Consider the following 12,328-nt stretch of genomic DNA (forward strand, 5'->3'; position numbering starts at 1 on the left):
CTGAGTTTCTAGCTGGCTTCTTCTCGGTAGAATCCGCCTTCCGAACCGGTGGTAGAGTCACTAAGAACATACAGACTTGACGTTTCAAAAGTGCTTATATAAGTAGGCCTACTTGAAATTAATTAATTGAAATTTGTTTTTTGCTAGGCCAGTTCTTGATGACTTAACGAAACACTAATAATAAAAGCTATGTAATGAAATACATGAATTATATGCATATAATTTATTCATTTATCCATATATATGACCCCATACCCCAATATTTTTAACAAAATTTGTGCTACCTACTTAAAATATTCAAGTATGTACAGAGCTAAAACCAATATTATTATCATTTTAAAATTAATGTACTTCTGGTAAGAGTCTTTCCACCCAATCTTTAATAATATTTAAGCCTTTCTTATTTAGAGAGTGTCCTAATCTGTCCATTATATGAAATTCTCCTTGAACTCCAAGTGCTTGCAATTCTTTAAACGTTGACTGGCCCCAAGACAAATCCACTAGATCGTCAATATCACCATGAATTTGAAGAAGTGGTACTGAAAACATTCCAAAAGTTTTTAATTTTAATTACAAAAGGGACTGAAATTCGGTAAATTACAGATCCAATGATAAAATTATACATGTTATAACCTGTTCAATCATACATTATCTACATTACTGAAGATTGTAATTAAATATTCAATAAAAATAGAAATGTCAGATTACAGTCCTTTGGTAATAAAAAAAAATATTATTAATAAAATCAATCCCTTACCGTTATTAGTAGATTTTTGAAGATCTTGATAAACTATAGAATTATCATTCAAAAATGAACTAAATGCAAACACTCCAGCCAGAGTTGGCTCCCATCTGTACGCTGTATGTAACGCCAGTGCACCACCCATTGAGAAACCACCTAAATACACAAAAAAAGTTGGGGCATGAGAAATAAGATCAGCTTAAATAACCATATCTCAATTTTTTTGGGTTTGGATCATGGAAGACATAAAATTGTTAAGTGTTCAAAATATCATGTTGAGTTCACAGTAAAGACAAGCTAACCTGTCTGGGATTAGGAAGTGTGGCATAGCTGATATCCACAGCTAGATTAATGATTTCTGTTTTGCATCCAATGATATTATTATTTTATGTGAGACATGCAATAAGCAAATAACAACTTACAACTTAGTTATTGGAAGAATAAGGAGTTCAATAGGAAAGTCGAGTTGAAAAATTGGGAAAATACAATGACTGATTTAATTGAATTCTGTAACTTTCATCTTTAGCTAGACTTAAATACTCAAGAAGTCTTTTGGTGAGAGCTTTACAAACCATGCAGTGGTATATGACTTATACAATTGCTAACCCAACATGGATGATGGCTATTTGGCTATTTGGAGAAGACAAGTATATTACATACCTACAATAATTCGAGTGTTTGGTATACCAGCATCATTTTCACTTTTAATAAGGCTTTTAACATCCATCTCAATTTTTTTTAAAGAGTCCAATGCTTCAGGAGCTCTTGGATCTATGTCTATACGGTCAAACCAAACATTACTCATGAGCCCTCCTGCTGGCGTGTAAGGCTGCAGTGGGGCTGTAGGATACAAGATCTTTATATGTGGAAAAGTAAAATTTTTTGTTAATAAATGTACCCATTCCTTCATGTGGTCACCAGCAGCTCCTGAAATGATATTTTTTTATAGGATTTAATTGATAGACCAATCTGATGACAAACAACACTTCGCAGGGCATGCAAAGAACACATCCAACAAAGAGCTGCTCTGCGTCAGTCAATCTGAGGCAGTGGCGTGCACAGAGTTTTTGACCAGGGTATGCATAAAGAAGGAAAATGGCATAAAATCGTGCCCCTTTATAAGTTCTACAAAAATGTTAGGGTAGGCAGTGCTTTTGTGCTTGTATGAAGTGCACGCTACTGATCTGAGGCATGTTAAGCCTCACGTGCCTGTTATTACACTGGCAACCACAACCTTCCGATCAGAATGCTGCTCGGTGGCAGAAGTAAGCATAGCTATAGTGTTCCCCCTGTCAAAAGCATACAGCTCTACTAATAAAACAATCAATATTTTTTTATTGTAAATATTGTATTGTTGGCATATAGGTTCTATCGTTTTTTTTATATTATCGTTAACATAATCTAAAATTCTACTGAACATATTTTTATTCTGAAAAATCCCAAAATTCAAGATGTACTGTAAGGACAGTCACTATATCTCCCAAACAAATAGCCTGCCTAATATTGTATTAAACTGAGCAAAGGAAAATGGCAAAGTTCAATCTTGCTATTTATGAACTGTTCAGACTGAAATAATTTATATCTTTTATTACTTTTCAAATTACATTCTGTGTAAACACTAAATTTTTAGGGTTCCAAAATAAAATTATTTATGGTACCATAGAAAAACTGTTCTAACGGCAATATTTGTGGAAATAATGTGAACTTATTGTCTAAAATATATATATTTACCTATCTCTAAAATATAGTTATTGCTCATTTTACTTATCTTAAACATGTTTTCACAGTTTAGACAACAAAATATATTATTGATATAAATAAAATGTAAAACTTATCAATTTTGAGTCACCTAATTATCCAATGTGTGATAAATGGGATTCTTGAATGTTCTCTTTTGCATGGTCAGACAAATAACTATGTTTATTTGGCTTTGATTTAATAATATTTAAACCTAACCTCAACAATAATATGAATATGCTTTTTTCTCCCTATTTTATTTGACTGACTTTTTTGTAAGTCTGGTTCACAGAAAAACTTTCGTTTTTCTGTGAATAAGTCATCTCAAGCTCATAAGTCTGGCTCCAGAACTTTGTGGGAGGTTTCTATCCTCCTTTTCCTAATTGTAAGCAATTACTTAATCAATCTGTAGACAGTAAGTCACAGTACTGATAACAAATCACTGCCCTTGAACTGCTCATCAGCGTAATCTTCGGATTATTCAAAGATTACTTTTTTTTCAATTAATAAATAATTGTTGAAAAGCCCTTGCTCCTGACGATTACAACAATATTTTATGATTTTTAATAATAGTTATTGTTTACCTGATCCATGAAAAAATATAACCGTGGCTGTATGTTTTGCGCCTGTGTTTTTTGTTAAATGCAGTGCACCTAATCGAGACATATTAATACAATTTTCTTTGCTGTTTATGTGATACTATTAGTAACAGAAAAATTCTAGATCACAATGAAGACTGAACTGAATTAAAATTTTATTTTTGTAAGAGTACATCAGGTATTTTTAAATTCTGTCTAATTTAGAATAATTAGAATTTTTAGAAAGAAATATATCTAATAATTATTAATAAAATAACCACAGAAAATAGCCGCCACACAATTTTACTCTATGGCTTAACCATGACGTAAACCCATCCCTACTAATATTATAAATGTCACTGTAAGTTTGTTTGCAACACTTTCACGCAAAAACTACTTAACCGATCCTCATAAAACTTTGTACACATATTCTTGGCAGTGTTAGAATTAATATAGGATACTTTTTATCCCGACATTAAGCTCGGTTCCTTTGGGAAAGGCGATGAGTGTTTGACGATTTTACACCATAACTCCGACAAATTATAACCGATTTAAATAATTATTTTTTTACTATAGAGTTTATAATATGTGTTTAATTTTGCCGAAACTGTGGTTGGAGATAGAGGACAAAACTCCTCAGCGGACAGCAGCCCTCATTTAAGGCTTAGCGATACTGAATTTTTTTTGACACCAATAGAATATTATTTATCTACGGAGTCATAAACTTATGTTATGGAGGGTAGAGTATGGAGGGTAGAGGTAAGGAGTTACGTTGTGTACTTACGTTGTACAAAATATTGTGGTAAATATAACCTTACTTCCTTGTATCTCCATACTTCCTTGTTTATTTTTCAAGCCTACTCTAACAATATTTATATTTGGCGCTTCTTTTAAGAGTTACCCTGATGCAAATGTGGCGCCATCCTAATTTAATACATTTTGACGACACTTTTTCAAATACACAGATGACTCTCCTTACCTCTACCCTCCATAGGGTAGAGGTAAGGAGAGTCATCTTATATGGGAGAAAAGTTGAAAAAGTGTCCAGTTGTTGCGCTAAATAACAGTTCAAAAATCCTCCACAATGGCGCTGGTGGATGCACAGGGTATGGTATGAATGTAGCAATCGTAGATGAATTGAAGTATGCCGAGTTAAAAAATTTAATGTCATTATCGACTAAAGTAGTTAATTATTGAGAATTTCAACAACTTACGTTGTACAAAATATTGTGGTAAATATAACCTTACTTCCTTGTATCTCCATACTTCCTTGTTTATTTTTCAAGCCTACTCTAACAATATTTATATTTGGCGCTTCTTTTAAGAGTTACCCTGATGCAAATGTGGCGCCATCCTAATTTAATACATTTTGACGACACTTTTTCATATACACAGATGAACCCTCCATAACTAATATATTTGTTCTGTATGTATTTGTATATACTTATTTTTAAAATTGACTCCTTTTCTTCTTTCATTAAGGGTTGTCTAGAGGAGATCGCTTAAAGCGATAAGACCGCCTTTGCGCATTTTTATTCTACTTATGTTTTCAATTTATATTATATTTATCCCTTAATTGTGTGCAATAAAGAATTTATCTATCTATCTAAATTTAATGCCACATCAAAAAACAAAATCAAACGCAGATGAAGCCGCGGGCAACAGCTAGTATGTACATAAACAAAAGGTAGGTACTAAGAATGGTATATAGAAAGGCATAAAGGTCCTCCACGGCTTTAAGAATTAGAAGTGAACCACCAAGAATAACCTGCACAACTCGCAATATTGAATTTAAGTAATAATATAGGTAAACAAAACCCTCACCAGAAACTGAGCCTCAGCACGAGCTTTTAACAAAAAAAGAAAAAGAAAGAAGATAATTTTCCGCAGGAATTTTCAGTATTTGATTTTCTGTGGTGTTTATTTTATATCTGATTTGTTTTTGTTTGAGTCTACCTCAGTCGAGTCGTGGACCCTTGGAGTAATATTGTTCTGTGCGTGGACCCATGAAATAGTACTCCGTTACCTAATGTTCTTAGCTAGCTTCCCAATTAAATAATTATCAAATATCTTGATAAAAAACGGATTTAATTTTAAAGTCTCATTTGAAAATTTTAACCCATAAGGTTAAAACTTCTGTTAATTTTGTAGATGAGAAAGCACAACAGTCTACCAACTGTATGAAAAGTTACTGGCAGACTGGTCTGACCCACTATAGTAGCTCCTCAATCTGAGGGCATTCTGTCTTACCAGTAAACATATGCAATGCTACCAATGCGACCGAAATTAAGCAGACCAGCATCCACCGTAGACAGATGTGAGATAACTACATTTTTTGAGTTTTATTCGGTGAGCTTACAAATAATAACATAATATTTTATTTGTTTGGTTTTATTTGTTTCAGATGAAGAAGTTGGTCTGGTATTTAGATTACATACGTTTGGGATCTGTCTTAAGCAACATATTTCAAATGCATCAATCTTTTATGATTGGCAGATTTTAGGTCTACTCTCGGCTCCAGTTAAGAATCTAGAAAACTAAAGCGTGCAAAGTTTTTACAGAAAAACCTTTTAAATACCTAACAAATCTTGGCCAGACCTGGGAATTGAGCCCAGGACCTCGCGATGCTTAGTTAAACATGTCAGCCGCTGTGTCAAATAGGAAGATAAAATATTTCATGCACAATTTTTGAATTCACATTGATTGATATATTTCACCTTTTATGATATATTTATAAAAAAACGAATCATAGCTGTATATTAGTATCGGGCTATTTGTTGTGACTTTAAAAAGCATCGCAACAATTTAGTTTCATGGCTGGTGATTGTGGGTGCAACTGACTTCGTAATAGAAGACTCCTTGTATTCAAAATTGTCAGGTACTTCTAATAGTGCGATGGATTTTTTTAACAATATAGCTTCTTGCGTGTCTACGCTTAATTTTTTATACTCTAAAGGTGGTGACCAATGATACTCATGTTTGTTAGCTAAATTATTTTTAAGCTTGTCGTTATGAGTGGCTAGTATGTTTTCTATTCCGCCATCAACTCTGTACGCATTTGGAGCGGGCGTTTGTAAAGCTCTGTCTGCAAATCGTGTAGTACGATACATTGGACCGCAATTTACTGCTGGGAGACATTTTGGTTTATCTAAACAATAATATGCTGGTCCTGGAGTTTTGTTCTTTCCATGTACAGGAATCCAATTAAACCAAGGTTGAAACCGCCCGTCTGAAGAGAAAAACGGACAATTATATTGTAATTGATGTGACCTCCTAATTTCAATTTTTGCTTGCGCCAAGTCTGCTTGACTAGGTTCGTGAAATTTTTTCAAAAGAGGTTTCCATCTGATCGTTTTTGATCTAAATCCCCATGTGGGTAGCTCCATCGTGATATATTTATCAGAACTATCTTTTCGTGTCCTTTCCCCTGATATTAGTTCAAAATTAGTTACACCATTATTAGGGATTTCTTTAAATCTTTTAGAAGTTGATCCAAATGGAGTCTTGATACAACGATTCGATTGTCTCAGTCTACTACTTGGGTCATAACTAGCAGGGCTCGGACCTTCTTCATGGCGAGGTTTAAACCTTTCTGCTTTAATTCCAAAAAATGCCGGGGTTGCAATCTTCGCATTACTGAATATTTGGGGAGGTTCAGCTATATCGAAGTCTCGTTTTATACTGTATTCAGCAGGACCAGGTATTACATCATATTTGCCGGTAGTGAATCTTTCTGCTTTCGGACCCAGCAATTTCAATTTAGTTCCTTTAGGTATATTTGGCGTATAATCTGCAGGTCCAGGTGTTCCCTCTAAAACATTACGCCGCTGCACTATTTCAATAAACCGATACTGTTTATAAGTTTTCCGCCTTGAAGCTCTTACTTTTTCAGCACAGAAAGCTTCAATAGTCGGTTGATTTTTAAAAGTGTAAGAAGCTGGCCCGGGCCTGTCTTCTAGCAGTTCTTGGTCTCTCTTTGATGTCCATTTACTCCATTTACATCCCTGGTAATAGCTAGTAGATTCAACAACCCTTGTGTCATAAAAAGGAGGTGATTGTTCCGTCACATTATTAAATATACGGATTTTAGTTCCATTAGGTGAAACTTTAAAACCATTATCCTTTTTTGAAGGAGCAGAAAGTCCTTCAACTAAAGTTGTTTTAGCTGTAAGACCCTTAAACAATTTTCTATGAACTTTGCCCTGACATATTGTTTCCTCTTGAGCTTCTTCAATAAAACATTCACATGGATTGTCAGTACCACATTGACAAAGAACCGCTTCTATATCCACGTTACTTAATGCTTCGTAAGGGAAACGAGGAACTTTGGACCTCAAACTAGTGCAGTTTGAACTTCTTGAAGGTTTGTCCGCATTGTGAAGAGCGTGTGTCCATATTTTAGCTTCAATACTAGAACAACGCGCATCTTTTGAAAGAAAGGGTACTTTATTTAGACGTAATAAAGGGGGACCAGTATATTGGTACGCTCCAGGACCTAAAAGGTTGTACGTATTGTTTTGCGGTGGAAATCTTTCGCTTAAGCTGAATGCCATTACTAAATTGTAACAGCCTTTGCTTTCTACCATAAACGCTTTTAAATTTTATAAAATTATCTCTAAAATTTATAAACAAAGAAAACCTTTTGACAATTTATAAAACTCATTCAGTATAATAAATACAAAGAAATCGTTGTTTATACCTAGACCTGAAACCTATACATGTATTCATTACATAGTAACTCCTTCCTTCCTCTTTTATTTATTAGATGTGCTCTAATCATTTTGAGGTAAAGTAAAGTGCTAAGAAGTATAAATATAATAAGAAGTAGAAATAGAAGCTTGAAAAATTCACTTTAAAAACTCATTTTAATATTCCACTTAATAAATAATTAAATTAAAAATAAATTAACATGTAAGGAGGGCTCAAATACAACCACGTGAGTTTTTGCCGTTTTTATAGATAATGGTATGGAATACTACGTCCGCGAATCCGACTCGCACTTTTTTGCTAGATGATTTTGCTAGGGTTGAGCAGATTTTTAAATAACATCTCAAAATCGTGGGTTTTTTGTGTAGGGATTATGCTCAAAAACATCTAAACGGTATGTAACCCACTGTAACACAGGCATTTGCATTCTAAAAAAAAGCAGATCTTGCGGGTATGTTTAATAAATTAAAGCTAATAAAAAAAGTTTTATATAGCGACAGGGTGAAATTGTGCAAAATCCTTGGATAAGTTGAACTAAAATAAATTAAATTAAACTTATCCGAGGTTAAGTTAAAAATCTTCACTATATTTATTTCATTAAAAGAAAAATTTAGAAATTCTCAAATTCACCTGCAGGGCTCGAACCTAGGAATTATAAGGCCACTGCGCCACTGCACACAAATACTGTAACTGTATTAGTTCCAGAGTAGTAAGGAGTAGACACTCTGGGACCATAGTTATATTGTCAATATGACACTGTAACTATAGTTAGTATATTATTAAGCGAAAGTTACACAGTCCATTACGAGCGCCTTAATTTGGATTTCAAGATTTATAAAAATTATAGTGTTACATTTACGTAATTCTTATTTTTTAACAATCACCTTTCTGGATCTTCAAAGTATACGTGACATTGGCGAAATACCACGTGCCGATTTGACAGACCTAAAAGCCAAAAAAGCAAAAGAAGAAAAAAAAGTGTAAGTTACAGAGTAGAAGAAGAAGAGCTTCTTGTTTTACAGAACAAATTATTATCACAAACAAACACAATATAGATAAGTATTTATGTTATAAATTATACTTTATGATATTTAAAGCTACATTTGTTAGATTAAATAGGTAATATATTCACATAGGTACAAAGAGTTGGTAATTTTATATTTGGTCCATCAATCTTGGGCCAACCCAATGAGAATACATAAACCTGAGTCCGTGGCCTAACAATGAACTCGGTGATGTGTATCTGTGGTACAGAATTATTCCTTCTTTGTATGGAGGGTAGAGGTAAGGAAAAAGTGTCCAGTGTATGCGCTAAATAACAGTTCAAAAATCCTCCACAATGGCGCTGGTGGATGCACAGTGTATGGTATGAATGTAGCAATCGTAGATGAATTGAAGAATGCCGAGTTAAAAAATTTAGTGTCATTATCGACTAAAGTAGTTAATTATTGAGAATTTCAACAACTTACGTTGTACAAAATATTGTGGTAAATATAACCTTACTTCCTTGTATCTCCTTACTTCCTTGTTTATTTTTCAAGCCTACTCTAACAATATTTATATTTGGCGCTTCTTTTAAGAGTGACCCTGATGCAAATGTGGCGCCATCCTAATTTAATACATTTTGACGACACTTTTTCATATACACAGATGACTCTCCTTACCTCTACCCTCCATACTTCTTTGGTCAACAGCAATGGTAAATATTATTTGAATTAATGTTTAACCTAATAGGTTAGTCAAAGTATTGTTTACATACATTCAATATCTTAATTTAAGTGCTATGTAATTAGGTTACTTTGGTCAGAGCCTCAGAAAAGATTTATATTTAAATTCAAAATATAGATTCCCTACCACGCCCATTTATTTTTCCTATTCTACTCAGAAACGGAATAAGTAAACGAAGGTTTATTTCAGTCTGTTTCTGAGCAGAATAATAGCTAATGGGGTATTTTTTAACGGTGTGTGTGTGCAGCGGTGTTTTTGGTTGGGGATAGTTATTGAATATTTTGACAAGACTAGAAGGCAAGGCAGTTACAATGTCCGACTACAGACCTTTGTATAGAACTAGCTGAGAGCTGGTATTAAAGATAAAAAAACTGGTACTCCTGTGCTCCACACAAGCACACATAAATTATTCATATTTTTATCCATCAGAATGGATGGAGACAAAATGGTAGTTCTAGTACTCTTGAGAGCAAGCACTATGCCATTGTCACCTAGCAGTTACTTTTTGTGGAAAATCTCACTTAATAAAAAAAAACTAAAAAAACTGTTGTTAATTATAGGAAATGCAAATATTAGGCCCTACTTTTTATTTTAGATTTTCTTTTTCACCACTTGCTTTTGAAACCAATTATAATAAGCTTAGCTTAGCATCCTGGATTGCATTATTTTTTCACCGGAGAATACAGGTCTTGATAACTATTTGGGAGATTAATTTAAAAAATCATTTTAATACCAAATTTTGTTCTCGACAAAACTTTACCATAGTAAGTTGTCCCAATAAGCGCTTAACATTATCTATCAAAACTACCTTAAAGCACAAATAGGCACAAATTAATTAGTACTTGCCCTCAAAGTAATTGTACAATACAATTCTATTACTGTTTAATATTCTGATGGATAAGAATGTCAGTAATTTATTTATTCGTCCTTTCTTCAGCAGGTGAAGCCAGAAATGACAGCAAATGAACCTCACTCTTCCTTTACAGGGAATGAGACCTACAAAACCATAAATCCATTTCTTACAATAGTTGGGGATTTCACTCTCTTCTACATAACCGTCTCAATCTGCTCTGTTATACTTGGCCTACTTATCATTCTTAATATTGTGTGCTGCTGCTCCAGCTACACTGACTATTGGCTTGATAGACATACAGGTATGGATATATTTTTATTAGCTAACACTAGGTTTAACTCTTGGGTAATGTGATCACATCTCTTACTGTTCAAGTGTCAACAGACATGGTTTGACTTTGAATGCAGCTGGTGTGCAGTCGGTTTGCAATTTCAGTGTAATTGTGCCAACTGCACAAAAAGTGCTCCAAATTACAATTTTGTAGCAGGTGTGCAGATTCAATAAGGACTTCTGCGTACCTACACACTAGTGTGACTCCTTAACATCCATGATAGGTTTCTATGCTACATCAAAACTGGAACAACTGAGCTCCCACAGTTGACAGAAAAATTGATTGTTTCATTATTAAGGGTAACATAACATGTATTTCATGAAATCTTTGTGGTTGCGTTAAAATAATCAGGTCTTATCAAACTCTTAATAAGAAAATATGAATCCAATTTGAGATCTGTACAAGTACTGATTTGAAGCTGTTAGACCTGGTCACCTGTTTCACTTATTGAGTTTCCCAAAAGTCTGCAGTTTTCAAAATTCAAAATAAAATCTTTTGTGGTTATAGATAACCGCTGGACTGTGTCTATATGGTCAGCAACTCCAAGCAAGAAGCCTCTCCTAAACTTCGCAGAACTTGAGAGTCAACAACAATACTTTGAGTACCCTGAAAATACCACACAGTACCACAAGGTCCATAACACAGAACTTAATACTTTTGTTTCAAGACTGCCTCTTGCACCAGACTCTGTTACTATTGAATCACTAAAATATCTTGAATTGCATAAGCAAGAGAGTGACATATAAGTTTTCTTCTATACAACATGGCCTTCCTCATGATGTACCTGGCCATAGCTATCCTCTCTCTATTTGTGTTGATGTTTGTAATACTGATAATTAAATTTGGTTTACGCTTGTATAAACTGAAACACACAACGCTTGAAGATCAGGAAATGTGGAACGAGATTTATGAACCAAAGGTCTCATATGCCTAATATGTTAGAAGCTTAGGTGTATCTTTACATTATTATAAATAGTTTTGGGTTTAGTTTAAGTTAGTTATTTTAGTTCTTCTTGTCATAGTGCTATGCAGAGGGTCTTTTTATTAATGGCCGATATTTATCCTTTGTTTATCATTATCTTTATCTATAAATAGTAGACAGATGAATGATGTGTAAGAGTGTAGTGAAGTAACAGAGGGAGTTCCCTGTATTTTTTTTAAGTATAACCAAAATCCATGGAAAGACATCCATTGTGGTCCATAATATATCCATATGCCACCTAATTCATATTCTGTATCTGGTAACAAAGTTCATCACAGGTAAATAAATCTAAACAGCACTTATGACTACTCACCCATTATTTTAAATTATTATATTGCTTTATTAATAGTTTCATTTTCTATTCCGTCCAATTTGTATAACTATTTATTTAGATAATTATAGGTAGTATTAGTTTTAACTATTTACACACTTAAGTTGGTGCATAACTTGATTGTACACAAACTCTTAACCTACCCACTTGACAGTTCCTAAATTAGTTGCTCCTAACTGAAATATCTAATACTTAGAGCTCCATGCAAAATTTAAAGTTTAGGACTTGTGTACAAACAAATTTTTACCCATTTTATTATATTTTGTATGATTTTGGAATGATTGTATACTGCTGTTGATCTTACATTGCCGCAAGAATTGCATGCAGCGCTATATACTA

General features: G+C 33.6%; 3 protein-coding genes across 5 annotated transcripts; 1 reads left to right on the forward strand and 2 right to left on the reverse strand.

Moving 5' to 3' along the window:
- Positions 1–217: 217 nt before the first annotated feature.
- Positions 218–3,307, reverse strand: LOC120636628 (lysophospholipase-like protein 1). Its single transcript, XM_039908188.1, has 4 exons — positions 3,064–3,307; positions 1,403–1,669; positions 758–898; positions 218–539 (listed from the first exon to the last, which is right to left on the reverse strand). The coding sequence occupies exons 1-4, from the start codon at positions 3,143–3,145 to the stop codon at positions 343–345; spliced, it is 687 nt and encodes a 228-aa protein (XP_039764122.1). The 5' UTR covers positions 3,146–3,307; the 3' UTR covers positions 218–342.
- Positions 3,308–5,814: 2,507 nt separating this feature from the next.
- Positions 5,815–7,689, reverse strand: LOC120636627. The gene has a single exon (XM_039908187.1). It carries the CDS (start codon positions 7,641–7,643, stop codon positions 5,817–5,819), a length of 1,827 nt encoding a protein of 608 aa, XP_039764121.1. The 5' UTR covers positions 7,644–7,689; the 3' UTR covers positions 5,815–5,816.
- Positions 7,690–9,432: 1,743 nt separating this feature from the next.
- Positions 9,433–11,546, forward strand: LOC120636469. Of its 3 annotated transcripts, none has more exons than XM_039907963.1 (3): positions 9,433–9,463; positions 10,430–10,646; positions 11,184–11,546. In XM_039907963.1, exons 1-3 carry the CDS (start codon positions 9,461–9,463, stop codon positions 11,420–11,422), a joined length of 459 nt encoding a protein of 152 aa, XP_039763897.1. In that variant the 5' UTR covers positions 9,433–9,460; the 3' UTR covers positions 11,423–11,546. The 3 variants fall into 3 exon arrangements, with proteins under 3 accessions (XP_039763897.1, XP_039763898.1, XP_039763896.1); XM_039907964.1 differs by lacking the exon at positions 9,433–9,463 and adding an exon at positions 9,479–9,498 and having other exon boundaries at positions 10,479–10,646; XM_039907962.1 differs by lacking the exon at positions 9,433–9,463 and adding an exon at positions 9,900–9,940.
- The last annotated feature ends 782 nt before the right edge of the window (positions 11,547–12,328 follow it).

The sequence above is a fragment of the Pararge aegeria genome, chromosome Z, assembly GCF_905163445.1.
Source record: "Pararge aegeria chromosome Z, ilParAegt1.1, whole genome shotgun sequence".
Classification (NCBI taxonomy): Eukaryota; Metazoa; Arthropoda; class Insecta; order Lepidoptera; family Nymphalidae; genus Pararge; species Pararge aegeria.